This window comes from Oncorhynchus masou, chromosome 31 (assembly GCF_036934945.1).
Source record: "Oncorhynchus masou masou isolate Uvic2021 chromosome 31, UVic_Omas_1.1, whole genome shotgun sequence".
NCBI lineage: Eukaryota > Metazoa > Chordata > Actinopteri > Salmoniformes > Salmonidae > Oncorhynchus > Oncorhynchus masou.
In genome coordinates this window covers 78,147,018-78,164,997 of record NC_088242.1, presented here as the reverse complement: position 1 = coordinate 78,164,997, position 17,980 = coordinate 78,147,018, and the positions used below count along the sequence as shown (strand labels likewise).

The 17,980-nt window shown below is 42.3% G+C and overlaps 2 protein-coding genes across 2 annotated transcripts; both read left to right on the top strand.

The window, feature by feature from the left end:
• Positions 1–1,138: 1,138 nt before the first annotated feature.
• LOC135524483 (charged multivesicular body protein 1a) lies at positions 1,139–12,149 on the top strand. Its single transcript, XM_064952051.1, has 7 exons — positions 1,139–1,276; positions 1,900–1,919; positions 2,014–2,091; positions 2,861–3,007; positions 3,195–3,323; positions 6,421–6,617; positions 6,857–12,149. Exons 1-7 carry the CDS (start codon positions 1,270–1,272, stop codon positions 6,876–6,878), a joined length of 600 nt encoding a protein of 199 aa, XP_064808123.1. The 5' UTR covers positions 1,139–1,269; the 3' UTR covers positions 6,879–12,149.
• Positions 12,150–12,280: 131 nt separating this feature from the next.
• On the top strand, positions 12,281–14,764 carry LOC135524482 (P3 protein-like). The gene has a single exon (XM_064952049.1). It carries the CDS (start codon positions 12,861–12,863, stop codon positions 14,259–14,261), a length of 1,401 nt encoding a protein of 466 aa, XP_064808121.1. The 5' UTR covers positions 12,281–12,860; the 3' UTR covers positions 14,262–14,764.
• Positions 14,765–17,980: the final 3,216 nt, after the last annotated feature.

Genomic DNA, 17,980 nt, shown 5'->3' with positions numbered 1-17,980 from the left:
TTAAACGCACCAGAAATCCAGAGAATGTCAGACTTTTATGACAAAGTTGAATTTCAAAATTTGCCCACAACTTGGAACGCCGTGCCACCTTCTTGTTCAAGTGAGCACAGCACAACAACGGTGAGTCCAGAAATGTCTTGTATGCTGCCGCATAAATTATGTAATATGCCAGGGAGATATGTGGCTAAGAAAGTAGTACTAAGTGTATGTTGTGTAGCTGTTAGTAGCCCATGTGCCTCACTCATCCAAATAATTTGGTCCCTTTCCCCCTCATAACTTAGCCTACTGTTATGACTTGGTGCTGCACATGTATCCTATAGCCTGTTTTAGAGAAATGTAATCATCGAATATTGTAAGACGTTTCATTGTCTGCTTACATGCCTCCTTTATTTATCCCACGGTTCTGACTTGGTGTACAAGGAGAATGCTGTAAGAACGCCCATGTTCTGAATCCATGTTCTGAATTCTGTTGCTGTACATTTCAAAAGTGCTGAAGAAATAGTTATATTGACTACATCCATCCTAGCTCTCTCATTAATGTCTTAATCGAAATGAGGGATGAGGGATTATCTTCTCGTCATCCCCAGGGCCTTATGCCATAGTACATCTCAGTTGTCAGTAGAAACCACATTTATTTAACAAAGTCAGCCATATCAGCTATGTTTTTTAAAAGGCAGTAAATGAGGCTGAATAAACTGTTTCGCTGCCAGACAAGACCCCGCTGATAGCCTGGTGTACCAGTGGTAAGGATTCCCTCCATTGTGCTGAAAAGAAAGCTGTGCTTTAGGGACAGCTTTATGTAGGCCCTAACAGTTTGTGGGCACCGTTTGTCACCGTTATAGTGAAATTAATGTATTGTTTAGTTTTGTGTTGTGGCTTTGCTGTCATGCATTCAAAATTGTATTTTTTTGTTTGCCCCACCAATATTTACATCCTAATATCGCTACTGGCTGTGGCGATATTGAGGTTCATTCTTCTCATATGTTGTTGTTAGCAACGGTAACTACTGCTTTTTGACAGCACTCTTTTGACTGTCAGCGCCTGGCTGAGGTTCTCTGAATCTATCCAATCACCGCTCTCATGCGCTTGACCAATGACGTGGACGTATTTAGGCTGGAATACGCCGCTAGCGGAAAGGGGTGTGGCTTTGGCTAACCTCGTTTGGGGAAAGAAAGACTCATCACAAAAACAGAATATTTAAAACATTAAGGAAATTAGCTCGTTGTCAAACTAAAACACATGTTTTGGATCAAGTGAAGGCACGCTGATATGGATGGTAAGTCGTTTTCGACTTTTTATTTGACGAGATTGTGAATTTACTTTGATCTATGTCGTGCGTTATAACGCTAGTTAGCCGACATAAACTAGCATAAAGGAAAAGCTTGGCAGCCAGTCGATAAGGTAAATGTTATGATACCTTGCTAATAGCCTAATATTAGTTTATATTAGATTTGACCAAATATACACGTTTTGTAGCTAGCTATTAAAATCTCACTGCAATGTCAGATGTCACCAGAAACTAGACGAGTATTCAAAAACGTTAAGGTTTAGACGAGTAATGTTAGCAACATGGGGATAGAAGAGATTATTTTTTTTAACTGTCTGGATGCCTAGATAGATAGCTAACTTCCCGTTTTCATTTATTTGTAGTTAGGTGGCTAGCATTACGCGTGTTATCGCCATTGGAGTAGTGTAGAGTTTGAAATTATCAGAACGCGTTGACAATTTATACAATTATGATTTTGATCCAGACTCCGAGATCACGAGCTAGTTGCTCTGTCTGTCATAGTCGTCATTGCACACTGTCAGTGCAAAGTATTCCAGGCCCAATGCTCTAGGCTGTATCTGTGTATCACCCCTTTCATCTCATTTTTTTCTTTCTTTCTTTCTTTCTTTCAGACACACTCTTCCAACTGAAGGTATATAAGAAATTAGCCATTGTCTTTGTGGAGCTTAAACATAGTTAATAAACATTTTTACACTTTAAATTGTCTGCTTATACTTCTCTAACAGTTTACAGCAAAACAGCTCGAAAAACTTGCCAAAAAGGCAGAGAAAGATTCAAAATCTGAGCAAGCCAAAGTTAAAAAGGTGAGTAAAGGGAGGGCTTTCTGAGAAAGAATGTAGGCTTGAACATGGTTGTGTGTAGTAGATATTTGTTTTCTGATGCAAAACATTTTGCCATATGTATGGTGTACACTGGGCCCTACTGAACGTTGCAGGGTGTGGTATTTATTGTTCAGTGGAGGACTGCTCATAATAATGGTTGGAATGGAGCAAATGGAATGGCATCAAACACATGGAAACCATGTTCGATGTATATGATACCATTCCACATATTCTGCTTCAGCCATTACCACAAGCCCATCCTCCCCAATTAAGGTGCCATAATCCTCCTGTGGTAATACAGGATCAGCAGTCAGTCTATCCCAATAGCGTATAAACAACATTATTGTTGTTCGTGTCATTAAATAGTTAATTTAACTTAATAATTATTAGGCATACGCGTTACATGTTCAGTTGGTGTCTGATTGGACAGGTTGACGAAAGATGTGTGCAGCACATTAACCAGCAGGTGGCAGTGGAAGATCATGGTTGAGGCTCCACCAGTCCATTACTGTCCTAAGGATTTAAACAGATGACCAGGGGCCATATGTATCAAATGTCTCAGAGCAGAGATTGCTTATTTAGGATCAGTTTCGCCTTTTAGATCACAATGAATAAGATTACATGGACAAGGGGGGGGGACCTGATCCTAGATCAGTATGCCTACTGTAAGATGATTGTTACACATGCAGCCCCTGAACTTGTTTTCATAGGCAACTGAACTGACTTTTAGTGTGTATGTTTGTCTCACCAGGCTCTTCAGCAGAAGAATGTGGAAGTTGCCAGAGTATATGCAGAGAATGCCATCCGTAAGAAGAACGAGGGCCTTAATTGTCTGCGCATGGCATCCCGTGTTGATGCTGTTGCCTCCAAGGTCCAGACTGCTGTCACTATGAAAGCGGTAAGTCTATTCCCTCTGCCTAATCATAATCATATGTTAATATCACCCAATTGTGTGTCTCACATTAGTCATTGTCATCTTTTCTCTTGACCCCCAATCTCAGCCATCCTCGCTACTGGCTACTTTCATAGAGATGCACTCTCTGTCCTACCTTTGTGTGTAGCACTCCTGTGTTTTATATCCCTAGGTCACAAAGAATATGACGCAGGTCACCAAGGCACTGGACAAAGCGCTGGGTTCCATGGACCTGCAGAAGGTGTCTGCTGTTATGGACAAGTTTGAGACGCAGGTCCAGAACCTGGATGTTCACACCTCGGTGAGTGGCACAAGTTTATAGAAAATGTTCCTCATCAATATTAAACAAAAATATAAACGCAACATGCAACAATTTCAAAGATTTTACTGAGTTACGGTTCATAGAAGGAAATTAGTCAATTGAAATAAATTAATCAGGCCCTAATCTATGGGTTTCGCAAATAGACAGGGGCGCATTCATGGATGGGCCTGGGAAAGCATACACCCACCCACTTGAGAGTCAGGTCCACCCACTGGGGTGCCAGGCCGACCCAATCAGAATTAGTTCTTCCCTGCAGAAGGGCTTTATTACAGACAGAACCCACAGGTGAAGAAGCCAGATGTGGAGGTCCTTGGCTGGTGTGGTTACACATGGTCTGCGGTTGTGTACTCCACACACAGAAACACGTATAAAGCTCGCCCTCCATTTGGTAAATCCGGCCACAACTCTATCCTCCTGATTCCTGCTTACAAGCACAAATTAAAGCAGGATGCACCAGTGACTCTGTCTATAAAAAAGTGGTCAGATGATGCAGATGCTAAACTACAGGACTGTTTGGACAGACTGGAACATGTTCCGCGATTCTTCCGATGGCATTGAGGAGTACACCACATCAGTCACTGGCTTTATCAATAAGTGCATCGGGGATGTCGTCCCCACAGTGACTGTACGTATATACCCCAATCAGAAGCCATGGATTACAGGCAACATTCGCACTGAGCTAAAGGGAAGAGCTGCCGCTTTCAAGGTGCGGGACTCTAACCCGGAAGTTTACAAGAAATCCTGCTATGCCCTGCGACGAACCATCAAACAGGCAAAGCGTCAATACAGGGCTAAGATTGAATCATACTACACCGGCTCCGACGCTCGTCTTATGTGGCAGGGCTTGCAAACTATTACAGACTACAAAGGGAAGCACAGCTGCGAGCTGCCCAGTGACACGAGCCTACCAGACAAGCTAAATAATTTATATTCTCGCTTCGAGGCAAGCAACGCTGAGACAATCACGAGAGCATCAGCTGTTCCGGTTTGACTGTGTGATCACGCTCTCCATAGCCGACGTGAAGAAGACCTTTAAACAGGTCAACATACCCAAGGCTGCGGGGCCAGAAGGATTACATGTTTCAAGCAGACGACCATAGTCCCTGTGCCCAAGAACACAAAGGCAACCTGCCTAAATGATACAGACCCGTTGCACTCACGGCCGTAGCCACGAAGTGCTTTGAAAGGTTGGTAATGGCTCACATCAACACCATTATCCCAGAAACCCTAGACCCACTCCAATTTGCATACAGCCCAAACAGATCCACAGATGATGCAATCTCTATTGCACTCCACACTGCCCTTTCCCACCTGGACAAAAGGAACACTTATGTGAATGCTATTCATTGACTACAGCTCAACACCATAGTACAACTAAGCACCTCCCTCTGTTGTGTCGTTTGCAGACGACACAACAGTGGTAGGCCTGATCACAAACAACGACGAGACAGCCTATAGGGAGGAGGTCAGAGACCTGGCTGTGTGGTGCCAGAATAACAACCTATCCCTCAACGTAGCCAAGGCTAAGGAGATGCTTGTGGACTACAGGAAAAGGAGGACCGAGCACACCCCCATTCTCATCGACGGGTCTGTAGTGGAGCAGGTTGAGAGCTTCAAGTTCCTCGGTGTCTACGTCAACAACAAACTAGGATGATCGAAACACACCAAGACAGTCGTGAAGAGGGCATGACAAAGCAATTACTCGGCCTCTGACCGCAATGCACTACAGAGGGTAGTGTGTACGGCCCAGTACATCACTGGGGCTAAGCTGCCTGCCATCCAGGACCTCTACACCAGGCGGTGTCAGAGGAAGGCCCTAAAAATTGTCAAAGATCCCAGCCACCCCAGTCATAGACTTCTCTCTACTATCGCATGGCAAGCGGTACCAGAGTCCCAAGTCTAGAACAAAAAGGCTTCTCAACAGTTTTTACCCCCAAGCCATAAGACTCCTGAACATGTAATCAAATGGCTACCGGGACTATTTGCATTGTGTACCTCCCCCCAAACCCTCTTTTTTTTTTTTTACGCTGCTGCTACTCTGTTTATCATGTATGCATAGTCACTTTAACTATACATTCATGTACATACTACCTCAATTAGGCCGACCAACCAGTGCCCCCACCCATTGGCTAACCAGGCTATCTGCATTGTGTCCCACCCGCCATACCCTCCTTTTACGCTACTGCTACTCTCTGATCATCATATACGCATAGTCACTTTAACCATATCTACATATCCATATGTACATACTACCTCAATCAGCCTAACTAACCGGTGTCTGTATGTAGCCTCGCTACTTTTATAGCCTCGCTGCTGTATATAGCCTGTCTTTTTACTGTTGTTTTATTTCTTTACTTACCTATCGTTCACCTAATACCTTTTTTGCGCTATTGGTTAGAGCCTGTAAGTAAGTATTTCACTGTTGTATTTGGCGCACCTGACAAATAAACTTTGATTTGAGGCCGGTTGGACGTACTGCCAAATTCTCTAAAACAACTTTGGAGGCGGCTTATGTTAGAGAAATGAACAACAGCTCTGGTGGACATTCCTGCAGTCAGCATGCCAACTGCACGCTCCCTCAACTTGAGACATCTGTGGCATTATGTTGTGGCAAAACTGCACATTTTGGAGTGGCCTTTTATTGTCCCCAGCACAATGTGCGCGCCCCTGTGTAATGATCATGCTGTTTAATCAGTTTCTTAATATGCCACACCTTTCAAGTGGATGGATTATCTTGGTAAAGGATAAATGCTCACTAACAGGGATGTAAAATATTTTGTGCAAAAAGAATTTAGAGAAAAAAGCTTTTTGTGCGTATGAAACATGGGACCAACACTTTACATGTTGCATTTACATTTTTGTTCAGTATACATAATGGTTGTACTCCTAATAAATTTAATTTCTTGAAGTCGTTAGTTTTCAAGCCTCTTGTTCATGTCTTCCCTAAGACCTCTAGCTCACTCTGCCTCCTCGACCATTTTCCTAGTTCACTAAACCCTTTATCTCAACATGCATTACTGTACCCTTCTGGATAATTGCATTAATTGTGAAACAACATAAACCCACTCACCTATAGGTGATGGAGGACTCTATGAGCTCGGCCACCACACTGACCACGCCCCAGGACCAGGTGGATGACCTCATCGTCCAGATAGCAGAAGAGAGTGGTCTGGAGGTGATGGACCAGCTCAGCCAGCTGCCTGCAGGAGCCACCTCATTGGGAGAGAGCTCCTCACGCTCACAGCAGGAGAAGGAGGACCAGCTTTCTCGCAGGTACCCTAACAATGCAGCATTCACTGGTTACTGTGGGTTTGTTTTCTAAATTAAGGAAATGTGTTGACAAACTATTCTCAAATTATTTGACTGTAAAGTAATGTAGATTCTGGCTAGATGTGTTGGTGCTATGATAGATCCCCCTTTTAATTATGCATAGTGATATTCCAATGATCAACATGCACATAGACCAAAGATTTTCATATAAATCAACAATAACACTTTTATTTACATTGCAGGTTGGCTGCTTTGCGGAACTGAACATCTCTCAACTATTCGCGAGACAGGAGGAGGCTTGACAACCGCTTGGAAACAAACAGCTGGGAGCTGTGTGATTCTATCAAACTGTTCATACCGTGAGGACCTAATGAGCCTATTGATTTCCATCCTCACATCTATTTATATACACACTCACACTGTGGTGCTGAAAATACCACCTGAGAAGGCATGGGTCTCTCTCTTCCTCTCTCTCTTCCCCCCCCGTCTCTGTCTTTTTCTGTTGCACATCTTTTTTCCACCTTTCATTTTCCTTTTCCCATATCAGTCTTTCCATCTCTCACTCATTGTCTTATATTAATTAGGGATCCCTCAAATCAAAATCAAGTGTTATTTGTCACATCGTAAAACAGCGGGTGTAGACCAACAGTGAAATGCTTACTTACGGGCCCTTCCCAACAATGCAGAGAGAAAAAATATCCCCCTTGGTTAGTTGTACTTGTGAATTTCAGTACATGACATATTTGGTGATTTTATAATTGAATTGAGGGTTTTCCTGAGAACATGAAGAGTTTTGCAAAATGTCCAAATAGTATATTGGAAAAGGGTGTTTTAAAACACACATTTGTGTAATATATTGAAGCTTGGACCCCCAAAAGTTATTTATCTGGATTGTACCTATCAGATAGAATGAATAGAACGGACAAATCATTGACTTGAATGGAGAATATTATTTAGTGCTCCGATGTTTCCCAGTTTGCACTCTGTTTAGCACTAAACCACAGTCATCTCTTGACACACTGTATTGACAACACTAACAAACAAAATTAAGACACACTATTGTCTACTGCTTTCTCCTAACTCGTAAAAGAAATAATCATCTGACATAATGTCATTATTTCTATATAGAGGGAGGACAATTCTCAGTCATATTTTTTGTTTTCCTGATTATTTCTGTTAAAATATATTACTAATTCATGCCTATGTTATTTTACTTTGAATATGTGTGCGTTATTGGGATGCAGGGGTATGCATAGGTCTTCTTCTCAGTGCCTGGATGTATGTAGTTAGACATAGTGATTGATCCTATGTAAGGTTTTAATATTCAGGTTTTGGGACTATAAAGTTCTATCTGCCAAAAGAATATTCTGAGATAATTTGCTTTAAAGTTCTGAACCCTCTTTGGTTTGAAGTGTGTTAGCAATTTTTTTATCTTTAATTCTTTTGAATTTAAAAACATGAATTGTGGTATTTAGAGTAGAGAACATTGAACCGAACAAGGTTATGTCAATAACATTTTGACAAGTGCAGATAGAACCTTATAGTCCTGAACTCTTGATTTATGTTGCCATATAACAAGGATGCCCCCTTTCTGTCCACATCACATACAAACCAGAGATTTGGCTTCTGTAGCTAAGACATTTTGGGAATACATTCATTTATTTTATTTTACATGGGAATAGTTATTAATACTCAAAGTTATGCAAGTTTTGCAGTATTTTGGTATATTTAGCCATCTGATATGAACATTTTGTTATTTCAACACTCAGGAAATGACAGCAGCATATGGCACCACAAGCAAACTGATAGACTTCTGGATTATCCTATGGTTGCAGCATTTGTAACCAGGAAACCATGTAACCAAGACATGAGTTCAACCATCAGACTGTGGGTGCTGTTTCAACACATCCTCAAATGCATGTTTTACTTTTTGCCAAAATAAGCTCACATACTGAAGAGTTCATGATGTTAAAAAATGATCTGTGATGCTGTGAACATTTCTCTTTAGTGCTGCTTCACGCAATTATGTTGCTTCCTTTTCTGTGGGGAGGGATGGTCATTATTATTAGCCTTTCAGATTATATTACATGCTTGCCGTCAGTAAAGATTGATTATGTTATGCATTCATCTGGTGTAAACAGGTCATGTAGGTAACTGTTTATGTCAGAGAGACAGACTTATACTGTACATGCCTACTGTGCAGCTTCAAAGTAAACCTAATTTCTCCCCATGGTCATACTGAAACAAGGGTCTAAATGGTCTACAATGGCTTCAGAAAGTATTCATACCCCTTGACTTATTCCACACTTTATGTTACAGCCTGAATCCACTCAGGAACATTCAATGTCGTCTTGGTAAGCAACTACGGTGTATATTTGGCCTTCTGTTTTAAGTTATTGTCCTGCTAAAAGGTGAATTTGTCTCCCAGTGTCTGTTGGAAAGCAGACTGAACCAGGTTTTCCTCTAGGATTTTGCCTGTGCTTAGCTCTCCTGTTTCATTTTAGTCCTTGCCAATGACAAGCATACCCATAACATGATGCAGCCACCACCATGCTTGAAAATAGGAAGAGTGGTACTCAGTGATGTGTTGGATTTGCCCCAAACATAACACTTTTTATTCGGGACATAAAGTTAATTTCTTTGTCACATTTTTTTTCTTCCAGTTTTACATTAGTGCCTTTATAGCAAACAGGATGCATGTTTTGGAATATTTGTATTCTGTACAGGCTTCCTTCTTTTCACTTTATCAATTTGGTAAGTATTGTGGAGTAACTACAATGTTGTTGATCCATCCTCAGTTTTCTCCTATCACAGCCATTAAACTAACTGTTTTAAACAAGTCACATTGGCCTCATGGTGAAATCCCTGAGTGGTTTCCTTCCTCTCCGGCAACTGAGTTAGGAAGGATGCCTATTTTTGTAGTGATATACCATGTAAAGTGTAATTAATAACTTCACCATGCTCTAAGAGAAATTTGATATCTGCTTATTTTTTATATTGACCCATTCACCAATAGGTGCCCTTCTTTATGAGGCATTTGAAAATCTCCCTGGTCTTTGAGGTTGAATCTGTTTGAAATTCATTGCTCGACTCAGGAACATTACCGATAATTATATGTGTGGAGTACAGAGATGAGGTGGTCATTCAAAAATCATGTTAAACATTTATTATTGCAAACAGAGTGAGTCCCTGCAACTTCCTATGTGACTTGTTAAGCACATTTTTACCCCTGAACTTATTTAGGCTTGCCATAACAAAGGGTCTGAATACTTATTGACTCAAGACATTTCAGCTTTTCATTTGTAATTAAATTGTAAACATTTCTAAAAACATAATTATACTTTTGACATGGGCTATTGTGTGTAGGCCAATGACAAATCTAAATTGAATCCGTTTTAAATTCAGGCTGTAAAACAAAATGTGGAAAAAAATAAAGGGTGTGATTACTTTCTGAAGGCACTAGGTGTGTATGGAATCTTAAGAGGCTTTTTTCCTGTGTCTTTTGTGAGGTATATTATCTGCCCTGTGGCTCTTAACAACTATCACTCTGCGAAATGTCTGGAGAGCTCTCCAGTTCAGCAGGTTGTTGGCTTAAATGCTTTCACAGAAAACCAGACCTCTCCCTTTTTTCTTGAAACCTCTGAGTCATGAGTCAAAGTAGGCCACATACTGCACAATAGATAACTGCACTCTTTTATCAATACTATGAAAGTAGCTACACTCACTATCCATGATCGATTGAATAGCTTTCTCAGAAAAAATGCTGACTGGACTCACTTAACCTATTGAAAAGTCAAGTAAGACACTTCATGCTATGAATCCATTAATCTTATGTGATGTGCCCTTGCTGTTCAGAGAGCACAGGGGGTTCCCTTACATCATACGAATGGTGGTATCAAATTTCACAATTGCATTTGTTGTGTACGAACGTCTTAGCAGCGACCTGGAACTGGATACCTTGTAATGTGTGTGTTCATGGTCACTCTGTTTTTGCTCAGTGATCAAATATGCAGCGGTCCAAAGATCAAGAGAATTTGATAGTGAAACATGTTCCTGTAGTGGCTCATCAAGCTTCCGTTGCAGCATGGTCTCATAGACTTGACAAGTTTCTCCATAGATAAAACCATAAAGGTTACAAAATCTCAAGTTGCCTACTACATTCAACCTAGATTTTCTATAGCACACAGAGGATGTGTTATTCAAGAGCTTACCAGACATCAAATATCTGGTACTAGAAAAGACTAGCTTGAACACCTTAAATCCACCCTTCTGCTCGACAAACATACCAGGTGCTCCCCCTCTCACACACTATGCTGAACAAAAATATAAACGCAACATGTACATTTTTAGTGTCATGTTTTATGAGCTGAAATAAAAGATCCCAGAAATGTTCCATATGCAGAAGAAGCTTATTTCTCTGAAATTTTGTGCACACATTCTTTTACATCCCTGTTAGTGAGCATTTATCCTTTGCCAAGAAAATTCATCCACCTGACAGATTAAACAGCATGATCATTACACAGGTGCACCTTGTGCTGGGAACAATAAAAGGCCACTCTAAAATGTGCAGTTTTGTCACACAAGAGTGCCACAGATGTCTAACATTTTGAGGAAGTGTGCAATTGGCATACCAACTGCAGGAATGACAACCAGAGCTGTTGCCAGATAATTGAATGTTAATGTCTCAACTGTAAGCCGCCTCTAACATTGTTTTAGAGAATTTGGAAGTACGTCTAACCGGCCTCATAACCGCAGACCACGTGTATGGCGTTGTGGGGTTGAGCAGTTTGATGATGTGAACAGAGTGTCCCATGGTGTGCACCATGGTGGTGGAGTTATGGTATGAGCAGGCATAAGCTACGGACAACGAACACAATTGCATTTGTTGATGGCAATTTGAATGCATAGAGATACCGTGACGAGATCCTGAGGCCCATTGTCATGCCATTCATCCGCCGCCATCATGATAATGCATGGCCCCATGTCGCAAGAATCTACACAATTCCCTGGAAGCTGAAAATGTCCCAGTTCTGGATTGCATACTCACCAGAGCATTGAGCATGTTTGGGATGCTCTGGAAGGATGCATACGACAGCGTGTGGTCACGCTAGATACTGACTGGTTTTCTGATCCACACCCCTACTTTTTTTAAAAGGTATCTGGGAACAACAGATACATATTAGTATTTTCAGTCATATAAAATCCATAGATTAGGGCCTAATCAATATATGTCAATTGACTGATTTCTTTATGCGAACTGTAACTCAGTAAAATATTTGAAATTGTTGCGTATTTTTGTTCAGTATAAGAAAACAAGCCTCCTTGCCCTGCTTAAATGCATTATTTATTGCATAAATCGTGTGTGTGATGCCACCCTTACAAAAAAGATTGCAGTAATTTTGAAGTCTAACTACAATTACTGCTTCCATAATACCACAATTGGCTAGTTACTGCACTTTAACTGCAGTTTCAAACCTGCAATCTTTTTTTGTAAGGGCAGAATAACTAAATAAAGGAAAATATCTCCAGCCACAATGAACTGCAGTTTATATGTTTTGGACTATGTTTATCTTATTCCACCATTTTCCTTTAGTCAACAAAACATGACCACAGCATTTTGCAGTGGGTCCTCCCCCATAAATGAACGGTGTATCCTCTATGATGCTGAGAATGCAGCCCACGCATGGAAGAAAGAACACCCCCGCAATTAGATTTTTCTCAAGTGACGTTGGTGCTTATTTTGGTAAGGGACCGAGAGAGTAAACGCAAAAAAAAGAGAGTTAACGCTAGCGGCTTCTCTGATTGGATTAAAAATAAGTCTTAGCGAGTGAGTGAAATAAGAGAAGAAATCAGGGGGAAACGGCGGTGGTGACAGTTGGCATAGAGACAATAAAAACCGGAACTCGAGGCGACGGTTCGCCGAGGCAGATATTTCTTCTTAGCACCAACAAATGATTCGTGTATCGTCTGATATCGGTCAAATATGACAGCATTTTTTTTTATTGGAATTTAAGCAGCGTTCAAGTCGGATGGGGCGGGGTGAAGTTTAAATTCCGGTAGAAAGAGAGCAAGAACACGGGTGAAGCTAAATGGGTACCAGAAGGAATGTAGACCCCGCTACATACGTAGCTATTGTATCAGGGGATCTGAGAAGTTTTTATCGCGTTCTGTAAAAGGGAGGCGGCTTAAGACGGACTGGGGAGGTCGCAGGCTGGGGAGCAGCGTGTATTTGCGGCGCACCTAACAATGAGGACGCTATTTGCATTCTGTTGTCTCTTCTTGATAACGAGAGGAACAGATCCGCCAACGGAGGGCAGGTCCCTGACAGACAACAACAACATGAACGTGACGGCCGACAGTAACAGAAGGTATATACAAATCGGGGACGGGACCTCCCAAGAATTTGAGTTTCCCGAAAACACTAAGGGCGTGATTGTAATCTCCAGTCAATACCGAAGCGCCGTAAGTACGAAGGGCCGCGAGAGCTGGAAGCAGACGGTCAATGTAAGCTCCTTGGACTCGGAGGTTCTTTCCATCCTGAATGTAAGTAACAGTCGTGCGGGGCCCGTGAAGAGTTTCATTATCAGCATAAAGTCTGGGTTACCGGGTCGGGCACAACTGCTCATCCAGCTATTGGAGTTGGACCAGGATTCTTTCCCTGTTGTAATTGAAGAAAGGACAGACTACTGCATCAGGGTGGCGCCTGGCAGGGATGACCCAGCTGCCGGGCTCATACAGTCAGGCGTGCTGTCCCACTTTTCTGAGAACCCTGTCCTATTTGCCTTGCTGCCGCTCATCTTCATCAACAAGTGTGCCTTCGGGTGCAAGGTAGAGGTAGAGGTGCTGAGGGGTCTCCTGCGGAAGCCTGTGCCCCTCCTCTTAGGTGTTGCAGGGCAGTTCCTGGTCATGCCACTGTACGCCTATGGTCTGTCCAGGCTGGGTTCCCTGCCAAAGGCCCTCTCCCTGGGCCTGGTCATCACATGCTCTGCCCCGGGCGGCGGCGGAGGCTACCTCTACAGCCTGCTACTGGGCGGGGACGTCACCCTGGCAATCTCCATGACCCTGGTGTCCACAGTTGTAGCTGCAGCAGCCATGCCCCTGTGCTCTGCCCTGTACGGCAGGCTACTGGGTGTCCACGCTGCCCTCCACGTGCCCTTTATCAAGATCCTGGGCACCCTTCTCTTCATTGCCATCCCCATCTCCCTGGGCATGCTGGTGAAGCTACGTCTGCCCAAACTGACCCGTGTGCTGCTGGCACTGATCCGGCCCTTCAGCTTCGTGCTCATCGTGGGTGGCATCTTCATGGCCTACCAGATGGGGGCGTCTATCCTGGCCAACGTGAGACCTCAGATAGTGGTCGCGGGGGTGACCGTGCCCCTGTTTGGGCTGCTGTTGGGGTTTGGGATGGGGAAGCTGGCAGGGCTGGCAGTGCCACAGAGGAAGACGGTCAGTATTGAGGTGGGTGTGCAGAACAGTCTCCTGGCGCTGGCGGTTATGCAGCTGTCGTTCCGGCGAGCGGAGGCTGACTTTGCGTCCCAAGCGCCCTTCATAGTGGCGCTCAGCAGCACCTCTGAGATGCTCCTCATCGTCCTCGGTCACTTTGCCCATCGAAAGTTCTGTACCCCCACCACCCGGACTGAAACCTGATTGTAGACAAAGTTTCTGTTCTCAACCAAACCTGTGGAGGTCCCGGAGTGTTGGCTACAAATCACACACAACAATATTAAAAACTATCATTGACATTGACACTGTGTACACAGGACAGCGAATGGACATTTTAAATAATGTATTTTTTCTTGAAACCAAAGGCCTTTTCCCGCTAACCCCCTTTTTTCTTCATTTTTTAATGAGATTGTACTGAAGAGTACCTCATGTAAATAGGCCGAAGAAGAGAAATACCTATTAAAGAAAATATATTTTTCTATAAAACATTTTTTGTAATTGAAATTATTGATTTGTTTACAAGAGGTCTATGTGTCAAAGGAATGGGAATGATTTTGAAAACTGATTGTTTGTCAGATGGAAAAGTATTGTGTTTGAAAACTACTGTTACTAATTTTTTTGTTGTTCTGGATTCAAATATGGTTTTCTAAGAGTCCATGTACTTTATAAAGAGGAGACGTAAAGAAATAAAAGCATTCATAAAAGCAGTCTTGAGTTTGTCCAAGGAGGATCTTTATTTAAACAAGGAATCTTAACACTGAGACGTACTAAAGTAAAGATTGTGCTGCAGCACAGCTGAGCAATATATCCAGTACCTTTGTTTCTGAGGGTGTTTCCGTGACTTTGCCTGTGCATAATATTTGTGGACTGATTAACAGGTTTCTTTGTGTGTGCCAATGCGAGGACATTTGCATGTCTCTTTGCATTGTGTATTTGCATTTGTGTTAAAACAATCTCATAACACATATGTTTGCATGTTATGTGGTTACCTAATGTTTCTAAGCCTTCTTACTCCTGAAATGGAGGTTGTAGTTTTCAATATATATTTTTTGTGTAGTTCATAGGTCTTTGTGAGAGGGCATGTTATGACTGGTAGTGTGACTAGACAGAAGCCACTCCTCAGTAAAAGGCACATGACAGCCCAGAAACAAGATTCTCTGGTGTGATAAAACTCAGATTGAACTCTTTGGCCTGAATGTTAAGCGTCATGTCTGGTGGAAACCTGGCACCATCCCTACGTTTAAGCATGGTGGTGACTGCATCATGCTGTAGGGATGTTTTTCAGCGGCAGGGACAGGGAGATCAGTCAAGATCGAGGGAAAGATGAATGGAGCAAAGTACAGAGAGGTCCTTGAAGAAAATCTGCTCCCAGAGCGCTCAGGACCTCAGACTGGGGTGAAGGTTCACCTTCCAACAGGACAATGCCCCTAAGCACACAGCCAAGACAAGACAATGTAGGAGTGGCTTCGGGACAAGTCTCTGAGTGTCCTTGAGTGGCCCAGCCAGAGCCCCGACTTGAAGCCGATCGAACATCTCTGGAGAGACCTGAAAATAGCTGTGCAGCCACACTTCCCATCCAACCTGACAGCGCTTGAGAGGATCTGCAGAGAAGAATGGGAGAAACTCTCCAAATACAGGGGTGCCAAGCATGTAGCGTCATACCCAAGAAGACTCGAGGATGTAACCGCTGCCAAAGGTGCTTCAACAAAGTACTGAGTAAAGGACCTGAATATTTATGTAAATGTGATATGAGTTTATTTTTTTTCCCCAAAAAAATTCTCAAAACCAGTTTTTGCTTTGTCATTATGTGTAAAGTGTTGGGGGATAAAACAATTGATTCCATTTTAGAATAAGGCCGTAACGTAACAGAATTTGGAAAAAGTCAAGGCATCGGAATACTTTCCCGAATGCACTCTATGTATTCATTTTCTGGCAAAAGTGAAACCTTAGGGGAGTGAACGTTTTGTAAAAGGCATTTTTGTAAGTGTTTATCCCTTTTACACCACTCAAGTATTTTAATTACTGTGTTTCTCTGCCTATTTGTAGTGGGAAACGGCATTGGAGCTTGGTTTTGGCACAAGATGTGGGAGCTCAGGAAAGTAGCATGTATGCTGAAGTCTATGGGCTGAACTCTGTTGTTTTGAAGGGGCTTTATCAATATTCGCATACTTCAACTGCTGTGCGAAGTGGGGAGCCACTGTATTTTTTTTTGTGGCAAGTCCATCTTGTGTTTCCATTACAAATTGCCATATACTAAAAACCTGTTGGACCAATTTTTAGCCAAAGGTATTTTAAGGATTTGAAGCTTTGCATGAAAATGATGTAAATTCACATAGTGAGTTACAATCATGCCACTACCAATGGGAGTCATCAATTTTGTCAATGCATGCATGTCTCTTTCCCTCTCTCTCACTGCCATGCACCCCCTGTCTGTAATTTCAATGAAAGGCTCAACAGCTGCTCAGCCTCACTTGCAATGGTAATTTGACCTTTGATAACCACAGATTTCAGCTCATGCATTCCACCTCGTATTCTGCTGCACAGAGACAGACGGAGACATAGGGCCTAAACTATTTCACAGATACACACTATATACTCTAATTTACCTGGTATGATATTTCTCTTCTTGGTGCTACAGAGCCAAGAGGTTACCATATGAGCTGTGTGGTTTGTAAAATCCTACGCAAACTAAGCAAAGTGCATCTTTGTAAGTTGTACTTTGAGGAAATGCCTGAAGTGTCACTTCCATTAGAGAAATGGGTGAAGTACCTGCTGTGGGTGCAAGGACAGTGTCACGTCCACTTGAGCGACAGCTCAGATTGTTTCTCCCAGGTAACAGTGTCCACTGTACTTTACAGGTTGACAGGTGATTACATGAAACTGTTCCAGCAGCTGCAGTATTTACACTTCCTATGCTGTGGTTTAGTGACACAATGGGGAAAAAAACACTTAAAAATTCATGAGACAGATGGGATTAGATTTTAATGAGTTGTCTTCACCTTCTTATGTGCAGGTTTCTTGCCGCAGTGCCAGGGTGTCCAGGAAAGCATGGCTGGAATTCCCAGGAAATCCTCAAAAAATGTTCATCTGTGTGTGTGCTTGTATCTCCAGTAGGCCTATTCACTGGAACGACAAACAAAGGAAGACTGTCTGAAGGGCATACAATTCTCTCATCTTATGTTCAAACTTTTGCATATGAGCCATTCTCACACAAAATAGAGACAGATACAATTATGAACCAGGGCTAGTCTCATCTGGTCCATCGACGGTGTGGATGGATAGCTCATAGTCATAGCTGTACTGAAATTGCCTTCAAGTCGATGTTCTTGCAGCATTGGTGCTGTTTATTTATTTACCTTTATTTAACTAGGCAAGTCAGTTAAGAACAAATTCTTATTTTCAATGACGGCCTAGGAACAGTGGGTTAACTGCCTGTTCAGGGGCAGAACGAGGAACAATTTAACAGAGGAACATTCTGTTCAGTGACTAAACAATGTGTCTGTTTAGAGTAATAAACTGTAGTACCTCACATTACTGCTGTCGCAGACATTTTCATCATCCCAGTGACAGTGTAGCTCTAATGGACTAGCTGGTGCCATTTACCTTCAATGGATCGATCAGCAAGAGAGACAGACTGAAATGTTAGCCTTGCCAACCCTGATAATACATTAATCTGTTTGTCCCATGTCCTGTCGGGGGAGATTGATATTTAGATGGTCATTAAAATTGCCTCTGTTCATTGTGTTAAGATGCATTTAATCAAAAGAATTAGCTATTAGTTTGATTTCATAAAAGACTTTTGGATGGATACATGTTGGATCGATGCGGATGGAGGGAATTTATTTTCCTGTTAATACTGAATTTATTATTAATTATTAAACTTTACGTATTTCTTACTATATTTTTTTTCTTTTGAGTGGCAG